Source organism: Schistocerca serialis, chromosome 4 (assembly GCF_023864345.2).
Source record: "Schistocerca serialis cubense isolate TAMUIC-IGC-003099 chromosome 4, iqSchSeri2.2, whole genome shotgun sequence".
Lineage (NCBI taxonomy): Eukaryota > Metazoa > Arthropoda > Insecta > Orthoptera > Acrididae > Schistocerca > Schistocerca serialis.
The window spans coordinates 779272827-779299011 of record NC_064641.1 but is presented as its reverse complement, the minus strand read 5'-3'; the positions used below and the strand labels follow the sequence as shown (position 1 = coordinate 779299011).

The 26185-nt window shown below is 48.9% G+C and overlaps 1 protein-coding gene across 2 annotated transcripts in view; it reads left to right on the top strand.

Annotated features, from left to right (window-relative positions):
* LOC126473350 (macrophage colony-stimulating factor 1 receptor-like) overlaps positions 1–26185 on the top strand; it is a 326467-nt gene that overhangs the window by 211273 nt on the left and 89009 nt on the right. Inside the window, exons 10-11 of one of the 2 annotated variants that reach the window (XM_050100347.1) lie at positions 4894–5126; positions 18152–18392. In XM_050100347.1, the coding sequence (XP_049956304.1) occupies positions 4894–5126; positions 18152–18392 (474 nt within the window). The remainder of the gene's footprint in view (positions 1–4893; positions 5127–18151; positions 18393–26185) is intronic. The other variant, XM_050100348.1, reaches the window with a different exon arrangement.

Sequence of the window (26185 nt, the reverse complement as noted above, 5' to 3'; positions counted from 1 at the left end):
GTTTCTTGGTAGAGGAGGTTTAAACACTGAATCTTTCACATAACCCCACAGAAAGAAATCGCATGGGGTTAAGTCGGGAGAGCGTGGAGGCCATGACATGAATTGCTGATCATGATCTCCACCACGACCGATCCATCGGTTTTCCAATCTCCTGTTTAAGAAATGCCGAACATCGTGATGGAAGTGCGGTGGAGCACCATCCTGTTGAAAGATGAAGTCGGCGCTGTCGGTCTCCAGCTGTGGCATGAGCCAATTTTCCAGCATGTCCAGATACACGTATCCTGTAACGTTTTTCTCGCAGAAGAAAAAGGGGCCGTAAACTTTAAACCGTGAGATTGCACAAAACACGTTAACTTTTGGTGAACTGCGAATTTGCTGCACGAATGCGTGAGGATTCTCTACCGCCCAGATTCGCACATTGTGTCTGTTCACTTCACCATTAAGAAAAAATGTTGCTTCATCACTGAAAACAAATTTCGCACTGAACACATCCTCTTCCATGAGTGTCAGGGCTTGTAGCAATTGTAAACGGTAAGGCTTCTGCTTTAGCCTTTTCCGTAAGATTTTCCAAACCGTCGGCTGTGGTACGTTTAGCTCCCTGCTTGCTTTATTCGTCGACTTCCGCTGGCTACGCGTGAAACTTGCCCGCACGCGTTCAACCGTTTCTTCGCTCACTGCACGCCGACCCGTTGATTTCCCCTTACAGAGGCATCCAGAAGCTTTGAAGTGCGCATACCATCACCGAATGGAGTTAGCAGTTGGTGGATCTTTGTTGAACTTCGTCCTGAAGTGTCGTTGCACTGTTATGACTGACTGATGTGAGTGCATTTCAAGCACGACATACGCTTTCTCGGCTCCTGTCGTCATTTTGTCTCACTGCGCTCTCCAGCGCTCTGGCGGCAGAAACCTGAAGTGCGGCTTCAGCCGAACAAAACTTTATGAGTTTTTCTACGTATCTGTAGTGTGTCGTGACCATATGTCAATGAATGGAGCTACAGTGAATTTATGAAATTGCTTCAATCATTTGTAATAGCCCTGTATATCTGTTCTTGTAATTTTACAAACTAAAACTCTACACAAAGAGCAGAAATATTACTGACCTGCATTAGAACCCACTGGTACAATTTTACACACAGTCCCATCTTTTGCTGTTTCTTTTTCTACAGTAGGTTGCCCAGAATTAGTTTTTGACCGACTTCCGGGGGAAGCAAATATTGCCCGGGTTGTTGATCTTATAGAGCTAGAATTTGGAACATCGGAAGGTATGCTGGATGTAGAAGTTTCATTTTCCCCTAAATTTAGCGGAAAACTGTCGTGGGCTGTGTTACATCATCACATTCGTTGTACGAATCACATTCTTCATCTGCACACACTGGAACTACTACACTTTCTTCATAGTCCTGATCGCTGTCGGAAAACTCAAATACTTCATCTGAACTTTCATCTTCTGTTTTTCTCAGTTCTGCTAGTATTTCAGCGTCTGTTAGCCGCTTCTTGTATTCGACTCTCAGGTACCGTCACAACAGACAATAACTGAAATCCTTGCGTCAACTAATCAACAATCATCGCTGGATTGAATGACATTGTTGTCGCATATTTGAACAACAAAGGGACAACAGTTGATGTGATTTCATATGCAGTATTGCAAAGAAGTAGCCTCTAAATACAGAGAAATGTTGGAGTGGCCAAATTGGCCCCGCGTTCCTTCTAGGTGGTTGTTCTTGTTGTTGTTGTGGTCTTCAGTCCTGAGACTGGTTTGATGCAGCTCTCCATGCTACTCTATCCTGTGCAAGCTTCTTCATCTCCCAGTACCTACTGCAACCTACATCCTTCTGAATCTGCTTAGTGTATTCATCTCTTGGTCTCCCTCTACGATTTTTACCCTCCACGCTGCCCTCCAATACTAAATTGGTGATCCCTTGATGCCTCAGAACATGTCCTACCAACCGATCCCTTCTTCTGGTCAAGTTGTGCCACAAACTTCTCTTCTCCCCAATCCTATTCAATTCTTCCTCATTAGTTATGTGATCTACCCATCTAATCTTCAGCATTCTTCTGTAGCACCACATTTCGAAAGCTTCTATTCTCTTCTTGTCCAAACTATTTATCGTCCATGTTTCACTTCCATACATGGCTACACTCCATACAAATACTTTCAGAAATGACTTCCTGACACTTAAATCAATACTGGATGTTAACAAATTTCTCTTCTTCAGAAACGATTTCCTTGCCATTGCCAGCCTACATTTTATATCCTCTCTACTTCGACCATCATCAGTTATTTTACTCCCTAAATAGCAAAACTCCTTTACTACTTTAAGTGCCTCATTTCCTAATCTAATTCCCTCAGCATCACCCGACTTAATTAGACTACATTCCATTATCCTTGTTTTGCTTTTGTTGATGTTCATCTTATATCCTCCTTTCAAGGCACTGTCCATTCCATTCAACTGCTCTTCCAAGTCCTTTGCTGTCTCTGACAGGATTACAATGTCATCGGCGAACCTCAAAGTTTTTATTTCTTCTCCATGAATTTTAATACCTACTCCGAATTTTTCTTTTGTTTCCTTTACTGCTTGCTCAATATACAGATTGAACAACATCGGGGAGAGGCTACAACCCTGTCTTACTCCCTTCCCAACCACTGCTTCCCTTTCATGTCCCTCGACACTTATAACTGCCATCTGGTTTCTGTACAAATTGTAAATAGCCTTTCGCTCCCTGTATTTTACCCCTGCCACCTTTAGAATTTGAAAGAGAGTATTCCAGTCAACATTGTCAAAAGCTTTCTCTAAGTCTACAAATGCTAGAAACGTAGGTTTGCCTTCTAGGTGGTAAGCTTGATATTTCACAACCTAATACAAATAGGACACTCCAAAACGCTGTGATTAATATTTCATATGACTGATGAAAAGTCACAAAATATCAAGTCAGTCGAACTTACGATTTGCTCAGAAAACAAGTGAAAAGATCGAAAAGGGGCCGGCCATTTGGCCCCTCGGTCCTTCTAGTGGTAAGCTGTGGCTGCGCCCGCTTCTGGCCCGCGCCACTGTGGAGCACGTGGTCCCATCGGCCAATAGCGACGTACCCTATCATGTATTTAACCGCCTGCCCTCACTCATCGAGGCAGTCTGATATTCGTGTGAGTGTCTTGATATCTCGCTTACAGACATCATGTTTACTTTGTTTGTCTCCGTGTCCGAGTGGACGTCGTTGATGTTGTGACTTGGCAAGACAGCCAAGTCACTATGAGAGGAAGCCGAAAGGCACGCGCTTAAGCTCACGCTGGCTGGCGTGAGGTCTGGAACAGTTAAGGGAATTTTTAGTAGCAAATAAAGTCCGTAGTTGATGTAATACTTAACTTTAATCCACAATTGGTGTACATCGCTCTTGACGGTACATTAATAATAAGCTCAATATAACTGGTAATGGCGCCTTGCTAGGTCGTAGCAAATGACGTAGCTGAAGGCTATGCTAACTAACGTCTCGGCAAATGAGAGCGTAATTGTCAGTAAACCATTGCTATTAACGTCGGCTGTACAACTGGGGCGAGTGCTAGGACGTCTCTCTAGACCTGCCGTGTGGTGGCGCTCGGTCTGCAATCACAGACAGTGGCGACACGCGGGTCCGACGTATACTAATGGACCGCGGCCGACTTAAAGGCTACCACCTAGCAAGTGTGGTGTCTGGCGGTGACACCACAGTTGATACCGTGAGGTTTTCGCTCGTGACGCCGTTACTTCTTGCATTTCTTGATGTCTTGTTCGGTCGTCTGTCGTTGTGTGTGTCCATCCTTTCCCATTCGTCCGTCTTGTTTGTCCGCGGGCTGCTCCCGTTAGGTCCCGTCGCGCTTACGTTCACGGCCACCCCGCGACCGTTCCGGTCGTGGTTACAACACATGCCATATGAATTTACTTTAATCTGCACGTCTTCAATTTATCTAACAGCACAGAAACAGTACAGTGGCACACTGAGGGCGTGTAGTGTGGGCTGATGGGTCATGATCCTGCTTATTTTCAAATTATGCAAGGAGTCGATTGCACCGACTGGCCAATGAGGTGTTTAACCCGCAGTATGTGGAAGGTATAGTTCAGGCCGGGAGTGCTTCTGTAACACTTTTCGTACAAAGCCTCTTACCACTCATTCAAGTTAGCGTGAAGGTGAACCAAGATTTTTATTTCAACATTCTTGGTGCCCAAGTGTTGCCCTTTCTTCTACAGTTTTGCGGGGAGTGTGCAGTAGACACGCCGGCCGGGGTGGCCGTGCGGTTCTAGGCGCTTCAGTCTGGAACCGCGTGACCGCTACGGTCGCAGGTTCGAATCCTGCCTCGGGCATGGATGTGTGTGATGTCCTTAAGTTAGTTAGGTTTAAGTAATTCTAAGTTCTAGGGGACTGATGACCACAGATATTAAGTCCCGTAGTGCTCAGAGCCATTTGAACCATTTGAGCAGTAGACACTCCCGTCAACCAATATGACAACAGTTGTATTGACACAGCTGCATGCATATGTTCTGCATTTGACCAATACTCATGTATCCTGTCAGACCTTGACTGGCCCCCTAACTCACCCAATCTTAATGTCACTGAAAATGTCTGGGGCTGATTGAAACAGTGGGTGAAACGTAGCAGTTGATATCCTTGCATGATTTAAACATCAGTGTGAGCCTCAATTAGATACGGCATACCTGGAGAATCTTGTGGACTCTCTTCCTCGCCGAAATGAGGCCGTTATCGTGGGTAGAGCTGATGTTGTTGGGTCTTTTTTGATGACGTATTTTGTCTAGTGTGCACATCCACCGTTGTAACAGGGGCTCAGTTGTGAGGTCCCCGAATTTGTACGACGCAAGCAGTGCGCCTTACCAGCTGTTCTGGAGGCACGACCTGGGGTTGCAGTGAAGCGGACGCTCCTGACGCGGCGTGACGAATCCGCAGGGGCGGCGCCCGCGGTGGGCGGCGCTGGAGGCGCGCCGACAGAGCGCGGGATGCCGCCGCTGCCGTCGCCCTCGCCGTACGCGCTGGCGGCCGCTGCCCTCGCAGCGCTGGCCATGGGCGGCGCGGGGGCGGCGTTCACAGCGCGCTGCCTCTCCCGCAGGGTTCGACGGAGGCGCGCCAAGCTCTGCTTCCAGGTAATGCAGCCTCACCCCACTCTCTCCCTGCAACTAATCACTACTTATCTTCCACGTCTGCTTACGTGCTGAAGGACCTGTAAGTGCACTGATGGCCATTAAAATTCCAACGCCAGGAAGGATAGTAAATAAAGAAAATTTTACTTAGCCTGCATTTATAACATAGTAGAAAGAATACACCGCGTGCCAAAAGAAGAGGAGCACCCTGAAGACGTAGTCAGATGCTAATGTAACTGTAGAGGTACGCAGCATTAACGCGTATCTCAATGATCAGAGTTGCACTGCTCTGTCACAGGTAGAAAGACCACCAGGGTGCTTTAATGTTGTTACTAGGTCTGGTAGAACACCGTGCAAAAATAAAAACTACTTACGTGTTTGGGATAAACCTTTTTTTATTGTTCGACATAGTCTCCTTTTAGACTTATACACTTCGTCCAACACTGTTCTAATTTGTTGATTCCTTCCGAACAATAGGAATTGTCCAAGTCTGTAAAATAGCTATTAGTTGCTGCAAATCTCTGTCCCACTAGCCATTTCTTCAAATTGGGGAACAAATAGTAGTCCGAGGGAGCCAAGTCTGGAGAATAGGGGGGATGTGAAAGGAGTTGGAATCCTATTTCCATTAATTTTGCGACCACAACTGCTGAGGTGTGTGCTGGTGCATTGTCGTGAAGGAAAAGGACATTTTTGCGGTCCAATCGCCGGCGCTTTTCTTGCAGCTCGGTTTTCAAACGGTCCAATAACGAAGAATAATATGCACATGTAATAGTTTTACCCTTTTCCAGATAGGCGATGAGGATTATCCCTTGCGAATCCCAAAAGACAGTCGCCATAAATATGTGAAGACAGTAACTGTTCTCGAAAGAACAGATTACTGTTGTTGACCGTGCAGCTTTTCCCTGGAATAAATGATTAGACATCATTTATTCCAGGGAAAAGCTGCACGGTCAACAACAGTCATCTGTTCTTTCGAGAACAGCTACTGTCTGTGATATATATAGTTAAAGGCTACCCAGCCATTGACCTTCGTCTGTGCGAATGCGCACAGGTTGCCCAAACTCTTACGGGAATCGCCGAAGCGTGCGCGAGTGATGAGTGATTGGGCAAATGTCTGTAAGGTACATAACATATGTAGAATTGTGGACAGTTGGGAATGTGAGTCTCACGGGAAGCGTACAAGGGATAATTCCCTGCAGTCGCGCTATTCATCTGTGTCCTTGATGGCTCAGATGGATAGAGCGTCTGCCATGTAAGCAGGAGATCCTGCGTTCGAGTCCCGGTCGGGGCACACATTTTCAGCTGTCCACATCGAGGTATATCAACAACACCTGTCGTCATTATTTATTCGCCATAAACTTTCCGGGCGAAGGAATGGTCTTCGCCTTTTTTGGTGCAGATTCTCCCTTGGTAACCCATTGTTTAGATTGTTGTTTGGTCTTAGGACTATAGTAATGTATCCATGTTTCATCCACAGTGACGAAACGACACTTAAAGTCCTGCGGATTCTTCCTGAACAGCTGCAAACCATCCTTGCAATACTTCACACGATTTCGTTTTTGGTCAAGCGTGAGAAATCGCGGAACCCATCTTGCGGACAGCTTTCTCATGTCCAAATGTTTATTCAAAATATTATGCACCCATTCATTCGAGATGCCCACAGCACTAGCAATCTCACGCACGTTAACTCTTCCGTCGTCCATTACCATATCATGGATTTTATCAATGATTTATGGAGTCGTAACCTCCACAGGGCTTCACTTGTGCCCATATGGCCACTCCGAAAATTATGAAACCACTTATAAACTGTTATAATCGAAGGTTCAGAGTCACCGTAATGTTTATCAAGCTTCTCTTTAGTCTCCTGGGGTGCTTTGCGTTTCATAAAGTAATGGTTAATCACCACACGAAATTCTTTTTTGTCCATTTTTTGACAATCACTCGAGTTCCTTGATTCACACGAATGCCAGACACAAAGAAATAGAGCAATATGTCTGAAACTTGGTGTTCGTTCTTTCCAAAGATGCTACTAAGTAAACATGACCTCGATACGCGCCGGTGGTGCCATCTCAAAAACTTTGCACGGACTTCTCAAACGCCCCTCTTATTTAAGGACTGTGAATAACATCAGATGTTGAGTGATCGCTGAGAAGTACACGGAGATGTAGCTTACTCACGTGAGACTGCGTCACCACAAACCGACAGTGTGATAGAGGCCACATTGTGGGCCTCTCTTTTTAGCCAACTGGGCGACTCGTGCAGTATCTAGATTTGCGGGGCATTCGGATGTGACAGTGGCCCTATATTGGACCACATGTAAATGTGAAGGGCGGCGTGCTTGTCATCAAGTTTCTGGTTGACCCCGTTTCACTGCCACAAGGAAGGATCATTGTGATATTGTCCAAAGTGGCACACCAAAGTCAGCGACACACATTAATACCATAGACATTATGATGTCTCATTGCAATCCGCAACAACGGGTGGGAAGTGCTTCAGAACGCAACACCTCTCCCTCAGCGAAGTATCACCCTCGCATGGTGGTCAAAATAGAGGTGCGCATGGAAGTGCTGTATAGGATGAAGAGTTACGGAAGTCGCAGGTGGATATGTACTGTTGTAAATGTTGAACCCTGTACTTCAATAGAACACTTTGTTAATTACAGCATCTAGTGATGCTTCAATAGTTAACCACTATTGTAAATTATCAAGCACTCCCGTGGCAAAGGACTGTATCAGTTTAAGTAAATCTTTTCACTATTCACGTAATAAAGTGAACTAATATTTTATACACTGTAGTTTAGTTGAACGCTCTCCCCGAACAATCAAAGAACCCACAGTCAGAGCCAGGCGATAGTTGTTTCTTATGATGGTATATGGAAATGTCGTGTGGCTAGGGCCTCCCGTCGGGTAGACCGTTCGCCTGGTGCAGATCTTTCGATTTGACGCCACTTCGGCGACCTGCGCGTCGATGGGGATGAAATGATGATGATTAGGACAACACAACACCCAGTCCGTGAGCGGAGAAAATTTCCGACCCAGCCGGGAATCGGGCCCTTAGGATTGACAGTCTGTCACGCTGACCACTCAGCTACCGGGGCGGACTCTTCTGATGGTGACAGAATTATGCGCCAAACGCATCGTAACCGCTTTACATCTGCGCCTGCCAGCCGAAAACGAGTACTGGCCTCCCTGCAATACAATGCATCATCCGGCACTACTGGTCAGAGACTGGCAGCAGCCAGCCTAGAGAATTACCAATCCATGTGTACAATACTATGATCAACACAACATGAACGGCTATTTTTGGCGTGGTGCTGTGATTGGAAAGCATGAACTGTTGATGAATAGCATCGCAATGTATTCAGCAATGAATTGCAATTCTGCACTACCCCAAACGATCATTTTTAGCGGAACATGGGAAGAGGTCACATTCTTCAGTGTTTTGGAAAGGCACAGCGATGTTATTCCTGGCGTCATAGTCTGGGGAGTCATCGAATATAACTTTTCCTCGAGGTTCGTGGTGGCTGAGGAAGCTATGACGGCAAAATGGGACATCACGGACATCCTGCGTCCTCATGTGTTATCTCTGATGCTACAGTATCGTTACGTAATTTTTCAACAGGACACTGCTGGTCCACACGTGACACATGTCTCTACGAACTGCCTGCATGATGTTGAGGTGCGCCCTTGGGCAGCAAGATCCCCAGACTGGTTCCCTTTAGAACATGTGCTGGATCAGCTTGGATGTCAGCTCCTACTGCTCGAATCCAGCATGTCAACGACCACGTGCAAAAGTTGTGGACTAGTTTGCTTCAGGAGAGGATACAGCAGCTTAATGGGCATATGCATTGGGGCCGGAACAGGTCCAATGTCATACTGGTAAGTCGGCCCATACTACCAAATTCTTTGTATCTTTGACTGGAATTTGGAATCACAGAAACAACATCACATACCTTCTCACCTTGGGAAGTTTCACTTTCCCCTTCTGGGTGCTTCACGTTTTTTCTGAAGCAGTGCACATGACTAAATTTGTAGCTGATTTGGTACACAGAGCAGCCACATCTGGCAGCAACAACGGCTTTAGCCCCGCTGGGCATAGAGCTAGAATGCCAGAGAGATGTGCGTCATTCCATACCGCTTCAGCTCTATGCCAGAGTTTATCAATCATAGCGGCTGGTGAATGGTGGCATGTCAGTGATAACATCTGTAGGAGGTGCTGGTGAGAGTCGGACACGCTCAGTATTGAGGAAGGTCAGGACAGCAAATGCAAAGTGCAATCTTTCGTTATCTTGTTGAAAGACAATGTCGTGGAGATATCGAACTGGCCTTGATACGTTAGCTCTGCAAAACTTGCTGTCTAAATTGCCAGGTTTACAAAACATAGGTCATTGTGTTGTATAGCGATGACACCCAAAGTAATCGTTTCAGGTGCTGGACTCTTATGACGAATGCAATCTGGCAGTATCCCTTCACCTCAGAGAGGTCACATGCTGTTACTTTCCCAGTTCTGCTATGTACAGAACAGGGACTTGTCTGAAAGAAGGCTTGATGCCAGTGTTTTTCGGCACATCACTGTCAGTGCATCTCTCTGTGCTGCCGCGTCAAAGAGACCCTCAGTAATGGTCGCCGTGTTCACAGTCCGTGGTGCTCTGAAGTCGTCAGATTGTCCGTGTGGATGCTTGACGTGCTGCAAAAAAGCTCATTTACTGATTCAAAGTACATGATGTGGCTGTACGACTTTGCATAGCAGAACGAAAAGTACGTCTGTTTTCTCGGCCACTAGTCGCATATAAGATGCTGCATGGCCCTCTGAACCCATTAGTTCCATATTTGCATGACAGTCATGTGATCGTGACCAATACGAGCATTAATATCGCAGAATGATAAACTGCGGTCTCGAGAGGCCACAATGCTGGCAGGATCCAATTCCGACAAGAAGTGGTAGACATTGCGTTGCTCCTTGTTACAAAATCCATACGACTGATCTCACAAACAACCAACATTCAGTTGAGATTGCTCAATGAGAAAAGCACTACATATTTTTTCTTTCTATACAGAGCATAGATGCCGCTACTCCTACCAGTTCGTGTGGTTGTGCTGAAATGCTTCTCATTTGCATTCCAAACCATGTAGTACATTTCGCGTCTGACTGACGTCTGTTGCCAGCCGTCTTCATGATGTTGCAATTTTATGGTCAGCAGTGTTGATATACTTTGTCCACCACAAGAATAAACCTGTTGTAAACAAATATAAACTCGATGATGGGTCAGTAGCTGTAGCCTATTAACACTTGGTGTTGTCACACTCTTGGAAATCGATCCTACTTACATAAGCGCAAGTGCGTGAAGTAGTGAAGGTTTTAAATTGAGTTCACTTATTTATTTTTAATAAAAAATTAACATATCACACTTTCTAAAAATGATTGATATTCAGTTTACATGTTGTAAAAAAAACAGAGTCATAATGCAATTATTTAGTACACCACAACTTACGCCCGTCTCGCTACTTTAAAATAAACGAGCTTTTCAATATAATTGTCCGGAATTAATGCCACTACTGTACGCTGAGATAACAAAAGTCATGGGATAGCCATATACACATATAGAAATGGCGATAGTATCGCGTACACAACGTATGAAAGGTCATTGCACTCAGGAGATTCGTGCGAAAAAGTGTCCGACGTGACTCTGGCCATACGATGGGAATTGACAGGCTTAACGTGGAGTGATAGTTGGAGACAGACGCATGGGACATCCGGTGTGGGCTGTGTTTACTTGGAATGTACTTGGTCCTCTGGTCCAACCAAACCGATCGTTAACTGGAAATGGTTATGTTCTGCTACTGGGAAAGCCGGCCGGGATGGCCGAGCGGTTCTAGGCGCTACAGTATGGAACCGCGCGACCACTACTGTCGCAGGTTCGAATCCTGCCTCGTGCATGGATGTTTGTGATGTCCTTAGGTTAGTTAGGTTTAAGTAGTTCCAAGTTCTAGGCGACTGATGACCTCAGAAGTTAAGTCCCATAGTCCTCAGAGCCAATTTTTTGCTACTGGGAAACCATTTGCAGTCATTCATGGACTTCATGTTCCCAAACAACAGTGGAATTTTTATGGGTGACGATGCGCCATGTCACTTGGCCATAGTTGTTCGTGGTTCGTTTGAAGGACATTCTGGACAGTTCGAGCGAATGATTTGGTCACCAATCGAACAATTGGGGGGCACAATGGAGAGCTCAGTTCGTGCACAAAATCCTGCTCCATCAACACTTTCGCAGTTATGGCCAGCTCTAGAGGCAGCATAGCTCGGTATTTTTTCGGGCGGCTTCCAACGACTTGTTGAGTCCACGCCATAGAGTTTCTGCACTACGCCGGGCAAAAAGAGGTCCGACACGGTGTTAGGAGGTATCCCATGATTTCTGTCAACTCACAAGGGAACCTCCCCATCGCACCCCCCTCAGATTTAGTTATAAGTTGGCACAGTGGATAGGCCTTGAAAAACAGAACGCAGATCAATCGAGAAAACAGGAAGAAGTTGTGTGGAACTATGAAAAAATAAGCAAAATATACAAACTGAGTAGTCCATCAACAACATCAAGAATAATATGAGCTCAGGAGCGCCGTAGTTCCGTGGTTAGCGTGAGCAGCTGCGGAACGGAAGGTCCTTGGTTCAAGTCTTCCCTTGAATGAAAAGTTTACTTTCTTTATTAGCGCAAAGTTATGATGTGTTCCATGAAAACACGGGAGAACTGCCAGATATCAGTAACGTCCTGCCACGATATTTCGGCGCAGAGTCTTCTGGCCATCTTCAGGTGAGTGCCACTGTCGTAGTATTGGCGAGTACGCTTTTTGTTCTTTATTGTGATTTCATTCCCCTGCTCCATATGGGCAGGGGAGGGCTGTCAGCAGCACAATCCGCCGCTCTTCAGCCGAGTGACGTAACAACTAAGACAAGAATAAAATAATACATACATAAGGAGGTAAAAAAGGGGAACATAAAACAGAGTAAGGGGAGAAAATGGAGGTAAAAATACACTTACATGTAGACGTTCATTGGGGACAGTTAAAAAAGTCACCAGAAAGTTAAAAAAACGCAGGTGGTGATTCTTAAAACACAGAGAAGACACTGGATGCGCATGCACAGGTTAAAAGTTGGCCACAGTATTAAAAACACTCCGAAACAACACACTTAAAACCCACTTGGAGCACACACGACGAAGAATAAAACCACCAGGTGGGACCTGCCGAGGGAAAGGTCAGAGGGGATGGAAAAGGAGGGGAGAGCATGGGGCAGCTGGGGAAGCGGCGGGATGAAGAGGAGGGGCAACCGTGGGTTCACGAAGAGGCAGGAGACACATGAGGTGGGAGAAGAAAAGGGAAGACAGGGCAGGAGGGAGCGCAGAGACACTGAAAGAAGGCACAAGAGATGGTGGGGGAGTAGGAGGGGAAATCCGCTCAGAAGGAGGGAGGGGGAGGAGAGGGAGCCCTGAGGAGGAGGCAGGAAGAGGGGGTTAGAGTTCGTAGGTAGATGGTGGAAGTTGTGTTGGGAAAGGAGATGGAGGGTGTGGAGATGGAGAGAGGGAGGGACACAACGGTAAAGGCACGGCAACTGGTTGGGAGTGGAGAGGAAGGGAGACAACAGGGGGTGAGGGGGATCAAGGCGGCGGACAATATATAGTGTGCGGATGTGTTCCAGGAAAAGGAGAAGGTGGGGGAAGGGGATGAGGTCATAGAGGATGCGCGTGGGGGACGGAAGGCGGATGCAGAAGGTGAGGCGGAGTGCATGGCGTTCGAGGATTTGGAGGGCTTTATAGAACCGGGGAGGGGCGGAAATCCAAGTGATGCTGGCATAACAAAGGATGGGGCGGATCATGGATTTGTAGGTGTGAAGGATGGTGGAAGGATGCAGACCCCACGTCCGGCCGGACAGGAGTTTCAGGAGGCGGAGGCGGTTGTGGGCTTTGTTTTGGATGGTATGGAGATGGGGAGTCCAGGTGAGGTGGCGGTCGAGTGTGAGGCCAAGGTATTTGAGGGTAGGAGTGAGGTGGATAGGACGGCCATAAATGGTGAGGTAGAAATCATGGAGGTGGAAGGAGCGGGTGGTGCGGCCTATGATGATCGCCTGGGTCTTGGAGGGATTAACACGGAGGAACCACTGGTTGCACCAAGCGGTGAATTGGTCAAGGTGGGTTTGGAGGGTACGTTGGGACCGTTGAAGGGTAGGATAAAGGGCTAGGAAGGCGGTGTCATCAGCGAACTGGAGAAGATGAACAGGAGGGGGAGGTTTGGGCATATCAGCAGTGTACAGGAGATAGAGGAGAGGGGAAAGGACAGAACCTTGGGGCATGCCAGCAGAGGGGTAGAAAGTACGGGAGTTGGAATTGTGGATAGTCACATAGGAGGGACGATGGGAGACGAAGGAAGCAACGAGATGGACGAAGTTGATGGGGAGAGCATAGGTCTGGAGTTTGAAAAATAGCCCGGGATGCCAGAAACGGTCATAGGCGTTCTGGAGATCAAGGGAAACAAAGATAGCAGAGCAACGGGAGTTAAGTTGGAGGGAAAGAAGATGGGTAAGGTTAAGGAGCTGGTCATCAGCAGAGAAGGAAGGCCGAAAGCCACATTGGGTAAGAGGAAGGAGGCGGTGCTGGTTAAGGTGGCGGTGGATATGGCGAGAGAGGATGGCCTCAAAGACCTTACTGAACACGGAGGTGAGGCAGATGGGACGATAGGAAGAGGTAGCAGAGGGGGGTTTGTTAGGCTTAGGGAACAGCAGGACACGGGAAGTCTTCCACAGGTCAGGGTAAAATCCAGTGGAGAGGAGGACATTGTACAGGGTAGCAAGGACAGACAGGAAGGATGTAGGGGATTCCTTGAGGTGACGGTAGGTGACGCCATCATGACCAGGGGCGGTGTTTCATTTGGAGCGGAGGACGAGTGTGATGTCTTGCATGGTGATGGGAGTGTTGATGTTGGAGGGGGGTAGCCGATCCAAGTACTGGAAGCTAGGGGCGAGCGGGGGGAGAGAGGTGTCAGTGCGGTCAAGGACAGTGGGGAAGAGGGAGTAATCAAAATGGGGATCGTCAGGAATGGAGAAGACCTCGGACAGGTGGGAAGCAAATTGGTTAGCCTTACTGAGGTTGTCAGGAAAGGGTTGATCGACATGGAGGATGGAGTAATGCGGGGTGGGATGGCTACCAGTAAGGCGGTGGAAGGCTGACCAGTACTTGGAGGAGTTGACAGGGAGGGTGGAATTGAGGCGTGTGCATGTCTGACGCCAGTTCCGGCGTTTCTTTGCTGTAAGGAGGTTCCGGATATGTCGCTGTAATTGCCGGTGGCGGGTGAGAGTATCCCAGTCATGAGTGCGGAGGAAGGAGCGGTAGAGCCTGCGGGATTCATGCAGAAGAAGGACGGCCTGTGGAGGAAGCATAGGGCGGTGAGGGTGGATGAGTTTGGTAGGGACATGAGCCTCCACAGCATCAGTGATGGTCTTCTGAAGGAAGGAAGAGGCATGGGTGATGTCAGCAGGGTGGTGGAAAGTGAGGGGGTGGCTTTCGACCTGTAAGCAAAGGATTCCTGGTAGGCATCCCAATTGCCACGGTGGTAGTCATGGACAGACTTGGGAGGGGCAGTTGGGCGGGTGGCTGCAGTGGCAGGACGGGTAGAGGAGATGGTGAGGACAGGGAGATGGTCACTACCGACGGGATCGAGGACATCAACGGCAGTGCGACCAAGGAGGTTGGGGGAAGCGAGGATAACATCGGGGGTGGAGTTACTTTCAGGACAGGTGTGCTGTGGGAGAGGAACAAGGTCACCATGGAGGGTGTCAAGGAACTGATGCCACCGCCGAAGGGTGGCAGGGTCACGGCTGTGGATGTTGAGGTCAGCGGCGATCACATAGGTGGAGAAGGTACGGTCAACATGGGAAATGAAGTCAAAGGGGAGAGGAGCTGCGGGGCGAATATAGATAGTGGCACAGGTGACGGTGAGGGAGGGAAAAAAGAGGCTGAGGAGAAGGTGTTCGGTTGGGTCATTGAGGAGGGGTTGTGGCCGGACAGGGAGATGCCTGAGGTGGCCGATAGCGACCCCGCCTCGAGCTAGGGGAAGGGGATTGTCAGTGCGGTGAAGGAGATAAGGGACGATGCGGACCACATGGTGGGGTTGGAGGAAGGTTTCATTAAGGATGAAGGAGTCAACCTGGTGCTGGGAGAGGGTATGCATGAAGAGGTATTTGTTTGCAGGGAGGGAGCGAATGTTGAGGTAGAGGAAACGATACTGTTGACGAGCCATGGGGTGGGGTGTGGGAAGGGGAGAGAGGGGCTTAAACGAGGGTGTCTAGGTGGGTGAAGGTAAAGTGGGCCTGGTTGTGGGAGTATGTGGTGTAGGTGTTTAAGTGGAAAACAGAGCGGGCAGCGAGGGAAATCTGCTGGAGTGTGTGGGGGCGCTGTAAGGGGTGGATGTTCTGCAGGACGATGGTGAGGAACCGGATGGTGTCTTCTGCTGTAGGGGGAGGGCGGAGGGAATTGTTAGGGTGGATAGGTGGGTCAATGGGGCGAACGGGGACAGTGAGTTCAGGGTTGGTGGGAGGGGGCTTGGCTTTGCATTTGGAGGAAATAGGTGGGGTGAGGTTCATTGCAGGTGTTGCAGGATGGGGGGGAGGCGAGGTTGGGACACTGTTTGAGGAAGTGGGAGCCTTTACAATGGGGGCAGGTGGGTGGGTTCTTGCAGTTTTGGGTGAGGTGGTCATTGTACAGAAGACAACGCTGGCAGCGGTAGGACTGAGGAGGGGAACGGGACGGGTCAACAGGGTGGCGGCGGTTGAAAATCAGGGCTCCCTGCGTGAGGAGGTGGTCGATGGAGGAGGTGGACTCTGTAAAGATACGCATGAGGAAAGTAGGGCCAGAGGAGTTGTAAATACGGCGGGCAGAGCGGACTTCCTGGGAGGGGTGGGCATTCAGTTCCGCCAACACCTCAGCCTCCGTGACCACAGGGCTGAGTTTTGTGATGACAGCAGTGAGGGTCGGCAGACGACGAGGCGGTTGGGGTTGACGAGGAGAGGAGGATGTAAGGAATGGGGTGAGGGATGCACGGGGCCCAAAGGTGATGCGGGGAAGGCGCCAGAGGAGATCAGTATGGAAGGACGGAGAGGGAGATTTGATGAGGACAGAGTCTCTGCGAGGGATAAGTTGGGTGATGGGTGCACTGGGGATGTACTTCCGGATTTCAAGGGTGAGGGTGCGGGCATCAGGGTTGGCGAGGACAAAGGTATACAGGGAGGGGGCTGGAGAGGAGGGAGGGGGGGTGGTATCCATAGCGGGGTCAGTGGGAGGTGGGGTGGGCAGTGGCTTTTTGGAGGAAGGAGTAGAGGAGAGGTTGCCACTGGGCCGTTTGGAACATTTTTTGGCGGGTGTTGCCTGGGAGGAGGGATGAGGGACTGGAAGGGTGGGGAGGTGGTGGGAGGCAAGGCCCTCCTGTGAGGCAGTAGCACCAGATGAGAGGGTAGGGCGCTCTGTGGCGGCGACTGTGGCGCGGCGGGCGGAGACTCTGGCAGGGGAAGCAGCGGTAGTCGCAGGGGGGAGAGGGGGAAAGTCGTCTCGGCGGGCGACAGGAGCGGGAGGGGGGTTGGGAGCAGGGACAGAGGCAGGAGCGGGAGAAACAGCAGGGACAGTAGCAGGGGTAGGAGCAGGAGTGACGTACAGGTGGGGATACATCGATGGAGAGGAGATGGATGGGGAGGAGACTGTGGGTATGGGAGGTGCATGAGACGGGTGAATCCCAGAGGAAGCACTCCATGACGTTACAGTGGGGGCAGGTGAGGGAGAGGTGTTGATGATGGTGGTAGTTGGGGCGTCCATGATCGCAGGCGGCAGCGAACACCGAGAGACGGCGGCAGAAGAAGCGGCGAGCACCGACAGACGGCGGCAGCGGCTGAAGAAACGGCGACCAGGTGGCGGCGGCAGAAGAGGAAGCGGCGAGCACCGACAGACGGCGACCAAGCGGCGGCGGCGGCGGCGGCAGCAAGCAGCAAGCACCGGGCGGCGGCGAACAGACGACGACGGCGGCGGCGGCGGCGGCGGGCAGCAGTGACGGCGTGCAGACGGGCAACAACGCGACAAGCACGGTTGGGGCTCTTCCACGTCGAAGATGCACCCTGAGAGTAGCCCAGGCAGTGCGAGTCCTCGATGAGGAAGTGAGGGAATCCAACCCTCGAATAGCGAGTACGCGCTGAGCTCCGTTATTTAAAGCCTTCTGAGGTGACATTGAGCATGCGCTGCTCAGCGTGCGCGTTCGTAACGGCTCCGTGCGCTGCACCTCGCTCCCTCCACGGTGAAAGCCTGGCGTATCGGTGTCAGGTCGATTTCCATCTTTATGCAGATAACTACGTCGACTACGAAGTTTCTCTGTAACAGGATTCCAAGCAGAGTTCAGCTGATAACCGTTATCTCGATTGATGAGAGTCTTGTTGTCAGACAATCGTATTTCCACAGATTCATTGATAATCGAGCTCCAAAAGGTTGATGAATGGGCAAAAATTTTTGTGTCACGGCTTTAAATAGCAGAACTCAGCGCGTACTCGCCAGTACTACTGCAGTGGCACTCACCTGAAGATGACCAGAAGACTCTGCGTCGAAATATCGTGGCAGGACGTTACTGATATCCGGCAGTTCTCCCATGTTTTCATGGAACAGATCACAACTTTGCGAAAATAAAGAAAGTAAACTTTTCACTCAAGGGAAGACTTGAACCAAGGACCTTCCATTCCACAGCTGCTCACGCTAACCACGGGACTACGGCGCTCCTGAGCTCATATTATTCTTGATGTTGTTGATGGACTACTCAGTTTGTATATTTTGCTTATTTTTTCATAGTTCCACACAACTTCTTCCTGTTTTCTCGATTGATCTGTGTTCAGTTTTTCAAGGCCTATCCACTGTGCCGACTTATAACTAAATGTGAGGGGGGTGCGATGGGGAGTTTCCGTTGTCAGTGTAAGTGCCTGTTAAAGCTGTGACACTGTCGCTCACTCGGCGACAGGAACTGGCGGAGAAGGAGCCGGGCCCAGGGTCGGCGGCCGCTTCTGCTTCGACGCCTGTGCCGGAGGAGTGGGAGTCGTCGCTGGACGCAGAGGAAGCCGGCGACGGGTGGGAGGTGTCGGCGGGCCGGCTGCTGCTGGCCGACCAGCTGCTGGGAGAGGGCGCCTTCGGGCTGGTGCGCCGCGGCCTGCTGCGACAGCCCGGCCGGCCGCCGCTGCCCGTCGCCGTCAAGATGCTCAGGGGTCAGTCTGGCAGTCTGGCTGTGCTCAGCGCTCCGCTGGCGGCGTACGCCACATTACACTATCTGATCAAAAAACCCGGACACTCCTGTGAAACCGAGTGAGGTGGCGCAGTGGTTAGACACTGGACTCGCATTCTGGAGGACGACGGTGCAATCCCGCGTCTGGCCATCCTGATTTAGGTTTCCGTGATTTCCCTAAATCGCTCCAGGCAAATACCGGTATGGTTACTTTGAAAGGGCACGGCCGACTTCCTTCCCCACCTTTCCCTGATCCGATGGGACCAATGACCTCGCTGTCTGGTCTCCTTCCCCAAACAACCCAACCCAACCCAACTCCTGTGAAATGAGAGACTGGTTACCAGATGTCACGAGAGGCTCTCCCACCAGTTTAAGCGGAAGCGGGGAGTATTGTGTTGTCAGCAGAGAGGCAATAACAGCAGAATGGCTCCATAAGGATAGCTCAGTTGTTTCTAACGTCGACTGTTCTTTCAATGTCACCTGAGTAACAAATCCGACAGGGACATTTGAACCCTTCTAAAGCTGGCTAGTTCAACTGTTGGTGTTGTGACAGTGAAATGGAAACGCGAGGAAACAACCAAAGCTAAACTGAGATCGGGAAGAATTCATGCACTAAAATATGGGGACTGTTGACTGCTACACGAGTTGGTTATAAAATGTTGTCTACAACTCCGTATACAATGGTAAGGAACGGTGGGGGCTGCTACGGTCACAGGTACGGATCCTGCCTCAGGCATGGGTGTGTATGTGATGTCCTTAGGTTAGTTAAGTTTAAGTAGTTCTAAGTCTATGGGACTGATGACCTCAGATGTTAAGTCCCATAGTCCTCAGAGCCATTTGAACCATTTGAAAGGTAGGCTACAGAGTGGAGCAGTGACTGCAGTCGTAGGAATGCTGGACAGAAGCGGAAATGCTTAGCAAACAAGTTAATACAACAAACAGGAGATTTAATTATATTTCTCTAAGCGAATGAAGACTCATTACAAATATTGCAGTAAGAAATAAAGTCTAGTGCTCATTGCCCACAAGCATAAGGCTCTCTGGATGCCGGCCGAAGTGGCCGTGCGGTTAAAGGCGCTGCAGTCTGGAACCGCAAGACCGCTACAGTCGCAGGTTCGAATCCTGCCTCGGCATGGATGTTTGTGATGTCCTTAGGTTAGTTAGGTTTAACTAGTTCTAAGTTCTAGGGGACTAATGACCTCAGCAGTTGAGTCCCATAGTGCTCAGAGCCATTTGAGAGCTCTCTGGATAAAAGCACAAACGAAGTTGTGAGAGCTGCGACTAGGCAGTGTCTGTGTACCATCACGTAGTGAAGAGGCTCCCAGCACGACTGGGACGTCTGGTGGCCACCAGCCACCCCATATTGTTGCGGCAGAGAGCGCTCGTGGTTCCGAGCTGCTGGAGGCGTGGCTCAGCGGGCACGCACCATTGGGTCCGCCAGGTCCCGCATGACCTCTATCAACCTCTGACGGAAACTTGCAATTCCGTTGCAGACTTTGCCCGCGGGATGGTATTGACATGCGATACTGCATACAATGTCGTACGAAATCAGTATCACAAATCACTCTTTAGTTCTGAAGTAGTACCAGCAGTGCAGCTAGCACACTGACTGGGCGTATGGAGTAAAAAACACTGGCTACAATCGTTGAGCAGCTCCAGACAAGCCGCACATTTCTGCACTCAGTACAGTGCTTAGTGACGCTTGCGATGGTGTAAAGAACTAACGCACTGGACAGTGGATGACTCCGAACGAGTGATTTGGGGTGATGAATCGCGGTATGTGCCCTGTGGCAATCTGGTGGTAGGGTTTCGGTTTGGCGAATGTCTGGAGATCGTTATCTGCCGTCATGTGTAACGCCAACAGGGAAATACATAAAGGTGATGTTACAGTATGGTGGTGTCTTTCATTGTCTGAGTGTGGTCCCCTTATTGCACTTAAGGAAAAGTTGTGTCGAAGGATATGAGCACATTTTACAGTATTGTGTTTTTCATATCGTAGAAGAAAAGCCCAGAAACGATGAGTGTCTGTATCAGGATGGCAGTGCACCCCGCAATAAAGCAGCATATGTGAGGCATTGGTTTCTGGACAATAACATTCCTGAAATGTTCTGGCCTGCCCAGAGTCCCGACTTGAATCTAATGGAACACCTTTGGGATGAGTTTGAATGTCGACTTCACTCCAGATCCCAGCATCCATCATCACTACCTTCTGTTCCGGCTCTTGGAAGAATGAACTGCCATTCCTCCACAGACATTCAGAAAAGTCACTGAAAGTACCCCCTGCAGAGTTCAAGTTGTCATAATGTGTCGACCCACCCCATATTAATATCCAAAAATAGGTGCCCGGATACTTTTGGTCAGATAGTGTACGTGTCTGTACAACACATCACTGCTTATAGCCATCTCATTATACCCTGATTTGTGTTAGCTGGCGTCTAATGTATAAGAGTGAAGTTGCGACGTTATCCTAGGAATTACAGTTTGTTCACAACGTCCTGACTAAATTTTCTAGGTAGTGTGAGCTGTGGGGGGTAGCAAGCACTGCCTACCGAAACCCAATACATTGTCAGTCTCACGAAACACATGTTTAAGGGGGCAATGAGCTGCACGTTCCTCGCGCAGTGCAAACACAAAGCATTCGTGGCGTGCAGTCGACCAGCTTCTATGGCTTCGGCCAACCCAGAACTAGGGAGCCCTCGTTCAGGACGTTGTGAACCGACTGTGCTGTTTGCAGTGCTCCGCTCCCCTCGGCAATAGAAAATCAATGTCGACTCCTCTTCTTCTCGGCAAAACTTGTTTTTTGGGTACCAAAACCCAGCCGCGGATTCCGAGACAGCTGTGCACAGAAAATGGCTGTAATTTTTACAATGTACTCTTAAGATCCCATCTCGAACAACCTGAACATTTTCGTCATATCTTTATCTATTTCCGAGATGCAGAGTTTCAAAGTCGCCCTACCTGTACACTTAAAATACGCACGTATAATCCGGTGTGAGGCGAAAGCGAAGCTTATACGGTTAAGGTGACGTAGAGCGGAGAAGTGTGCTGTAAAGTGTCTCCACAGTCATCTGGGAAACCCATGTAGTAGCACTCAAGCACTTGCAGAACTTATTTACAAATAAATCCGGGCTGGGCTATAAAATTAGTTCCGTGTTATTTCAAATGCGCGTAAGTAAACTGTCAAAATTTCTATTTGTATGAATTTCATGCCCTCCTGTAGCAGGGAAAAGAAGGGAACCAGCGGAAAAATGCACCTATCAGAGCACAAAAAATGCGAATATATTCCTTTTTATTTAAAAGACCCTGACTGAAAAGTGGGGTACCAGTTGCGTCATTCCACCTTCCTCAGAACCTTTCCTAAAATTTTGGCGTATGAATATATTCGCGCTTTTTATGCCTGAAAGAGAAGACAGTGGCAGTGGCAAAGAAATGGGAAAGTAATAAATTTTTTTTTTGGAGGGGGGAGGGGGGAAGAGACGAAACAGCGAGGTCATCGGTCTCATCGGGTTAGGGAAGAAGGACGTGGAAGGAAGTTGGCCGTGCCCTTTCAAAGGAACCATCCAAGCAATTGCCTGGAGCGATTTATGGAAATCACCGAAAACCTAAATCAGGATGGCCGGACGCGGGATCGAACTGTCGTCCTCCCGAATGCGAGTCCAGTGTGCTAACCACTGCGCCACCTCGCTAGGTAAGTAATATATACTGGAAGACAGTAGATAGTGGTTGTGCTATAGAAAGAGAAAGGGGGAGACTGGCAGCGTGAGAGAGGGAGACTCTGGCAGTGGGACATAACTGACAGGACGACTGAAGGAGACAGTGCCAGGCAGGGGTGGGGTGGGGGGAGGGGGGGGGGGATAAAGAGAAAGAGAACCCAGAAGTGAGTGACAGACATTGATAATGAGAGACAGATTATAAGACAGCGACAATCAGAAAGAGAGAAATAGTGAGAAGAGACAGAAGCAGTAGGTAGGAAGGAATGAGATATTAGTAGTAAGCGAGTGGAGACTGCAGTAGTAGGACAGATCCAAGGGGAAAGTGGCTGTCACACAGGAGACAATGGCAGAGAGGCACAAAGCGATAATGACGATAAGTTGGGCTGAATGAATGAGTGAGAGTGAACAGCTGGGAGCGGATGAGTATGAACGATTTACAGCAATGAACTATTGGTTGTGAGTGAGTTACAGTTAGGGGAGTTTGAGGTGAGTTTCATGTTTAAAAAAGCGCGAATATGTTTGCATGCCAAAATTTTTGGTAAACGTTTTAAAGGTGGTGTGGAAGGTAGAATAAGGCAGCAGGTACCCCACTGTTCAGTCAGAGTCTTTAAAATAAACAAAAACATAATCCTTTTTTTGTGTTCCGATAGAAGCATTTTTCTGATTATAAAAAGTTTTATTGTGTTTAGAATTCATCATTCTGGGCAAATAACCCATCAAAATAGCAGGACAGCACCACCAGTAGCCGATACGCGAGCTCAGAAGCCTAGGAAAGGAAGAGGGGAGGAAGATTGGGTTCAGTGTCCCATCGACATCGAGGCCATTAGAAACAGAGCACAAGCTCGGACTATGTCAAGAATGCGGAAGGAAATCGGCTGTGCCCTGTCGAAGGAATCATGCCGGCGTTTGCCTTAAGCGATTCGGTAAAATCACGGAAAACCTGAATCTGGGTGGACGGTCGCAGGTTTGAACCCGTCGTCCTCCCGAATGCGCGTCCAGTGTGCTAACCACTGCGCCATGTCACTCAGTTTAGGGACCGAGGCAGCGAGAACCAAAACAACGCTTACTTCGCCGACCGGCAGAAGCTTGATCAGCCCTACAGTCATGGCGGCGGAGAAAGATCCCTGACAGCTTGCAGCACTGTTGCCAACTTCCAACTGCGAAGCGCTAACGGCTGCAAGCGGAAACAATAACCGCCTGTAGAGCTGCGACAACACTGGGGCGTTACCATGGAGACATTTACAAAATAGCGTTACGCTATTGGTTGAGGTAGGTGCACGAAGCTGCCGCACTCTGCCCACTGCAACTATCAGGGATCAACTAAGGTCGACTCAAATATAGCACACGCAGCAAGCATGGACCCATTTTCTTCCGTGGCCGCAAATAGTAGGCGACAGATTCTTCCGACGGCACTCCGCTTAAGAAGTTGCACAGCCAGTGCCGGGCAGTTGAAACTCTCTCAGGCGCCCACCAGCCAGGGAACGCCGCCGATGGACCCTACTTCGATTCGCTGGGCGTCCATGACTTCACTACACTATGACATGGCTTCACAAAGCTCTGACACACGTACTTTGCTATCACAGCTTGTTACTTTGTTGAGTTCTGGGACAGGCGTCCTCACACTGTGGTCCTTCTGGGCACAGGCTTTTACCTGTTTCGGCTCAGTGAAATTGTCTTCTACGAGAAATAGTTACAATCCTTGATTAGACTACTTTATTTATTTTATTTTTATTCGTGTGGCTAGGGCCCACTGTCGGGCAGACCGTCCGCCGGGTGCCGCTCTTTCAATTTGACGCCACTTCGGTGACCTGCAGTCGATGAGGATGATAGGATGATGATGAGGACAGCAGTCCCTGCACGGAGAAAATTCCCCGACCCATCCGGGAATCGAACCCGGGCCCAGAGGATTGAGAATTCGTCACGCTCACCATTCAGCTACCGCAGGCCGATATTAGACTACTTAAGTGTCCGAACAGAGACAGTTACCTTGTTGTTGTTGTTGTGGTCTTCAGTCCTGAGACTGGTTTGATGCAGCTCTCCATGCTACTCTATCCTGTGCAAGCTTCTTCATCTCCCAGTACCTACTGCAACCTACATCCTTCTGAATCTGCTTAGTGTATTCATCTCTTGGTCTCCCTCTACGATTTTTACCCTCCACGCTGCCCTCCAATGCTAAATTTGTGATCCCTTGATGCCTCAAAACATGTCCTACCAACCGATCCCTTCTTCTAGTCAAGTTGTGCCACAAACTTCTCTTCTCCCCAATCCTATTCAATACCTCCTCATTAGTTACGTGATCTACCCACCTTATCTTCAGCATTCTTCTGTAGCACCACGTTTCAAAAGCTTCTATTCTCTTCTTGTCCATACTAGTTATCGTCCATGTTTCACTTCCATACATGGCTACACTCCATACAAATACTTTCAGAAACGACTTCCTGACACTTAAATCTATACTCGATGTTAACAAATTTCTCTTCTTCAGAACGATTTCCTTGCCATTGCCAGTCTACATTTTATATCCTCTCTACTACGACCATCATCAGTACTTTACTCCCTAAATAGCAAAACTCCTTTACTACTTTAAGTGTCTCATTTCCTAATCTGATTCCCTCAGCATCACCCGATTTAATTTGACTACATTCCATTATCCTCGTTTTGCTTTTTTAGCCAGCAGAATATGTTGTGACTTTTTCTTGTGTGTAACTCTAGTTGCTCTGGAACAGAGAAGCGTGATTTTAGTTGTTATTAATAAATGTTATGTTCCATGTTTACCTGGGAGTGAGTTCTTGCCCTGAAAGGGCCACTTCAATTATGATCGCAGGCTGTGTGAGAGAAATGAAATATACGTAATTGCATATTCTTGATGTGTTCATTGCAAATGTTAAGAACATAGTAAGTGATTTTGTTTCTCACAGTACTCCCTATAAGTAATGTTAGGTGGTCCTCAGCCTGCCTTTAGAGTGCATGTTTATGCTGTAGTCTCGCTGGTGAACATCAGCACCACACCTGTTTAGGGTAAACAAACTCACTGCTCACTAGCAGGCCACACGGGCACATTTAACCTGCAACTGTAACTTCATCACTTTAGGTGCTTCTCTCTAGGTGAGAATGGAATCACTCAGGTGCAGACGAGGAAGACTCATGTACGAGTGTTGGAACTTAAATAGCGGCAACTATTTATTCTCAACCGATACAAAAGAGTTACATGTTTGCACCTGTTACTGTCTTTCAAAGTAGTCACCAGCGTTGTGTAGACCCGGTTGCCAGCGATGAGGAAGGCGTAGTATACCATCAGCAGAGCCTGTTCTGTTCACGGTGCGAATGGAGCGGTCTACTGCCTGTCGAATCTCTGGAACAGATCTGAAGCAAATGCCACGAAGTGGTTCCTTCATCTTCGGAATCAAATCAAAGTCACAAGGACTTACGTCCGGGTGAGTATGGTGGATGGCATAGTGTGGTGTCACCGCCAGATACCACACTTGCTAGGTGGTAGCTTAAATCGGCCGCGGTCCATTTAGTACATGTCGGAACCGCGTGTCGCCACTGGGTGATCGCAGACCGAGCGCCACCACAAGGCAGGTCTCGAGATACGGACGAGCACTCGCCCCAGTTGTACGGACGACATTGCTAGCGACAATACGGACGAAGCCTTCCTCTCATTTGCCGAGAGACATTTAGAATAGCCTTCTGCTAAGTCCATGGCTACGACCTAGCAAGGCGCCATTAGCCTTACCTAGTTTGAGAGTTATCGTATAAGTGTCTCAAGAAGAACGTTGTAAACCAACAAAGAATAAAGTTAAGTATATTCCAAAGCTACGTATTTTCTTTATAGCAGTCATAACGTATCCTGTTCCAGACTTGACGCCAGTCGGCGTGTGTGTACGCATGCCTTTCGGCTTCCTTCTCAGTGTGGCGTAACTAGCTTGGTACGCCACAACACATAGTACTTCCCTTTCCCATCGACCGACAAAGCAGCCATAGCTTGAGCTGTATGCGCCCGCGCATTGTCGTGAAAAATGATGGGTGGGTTGCGCAGAAAGAGTCGCCGCTTCTTTCGCAA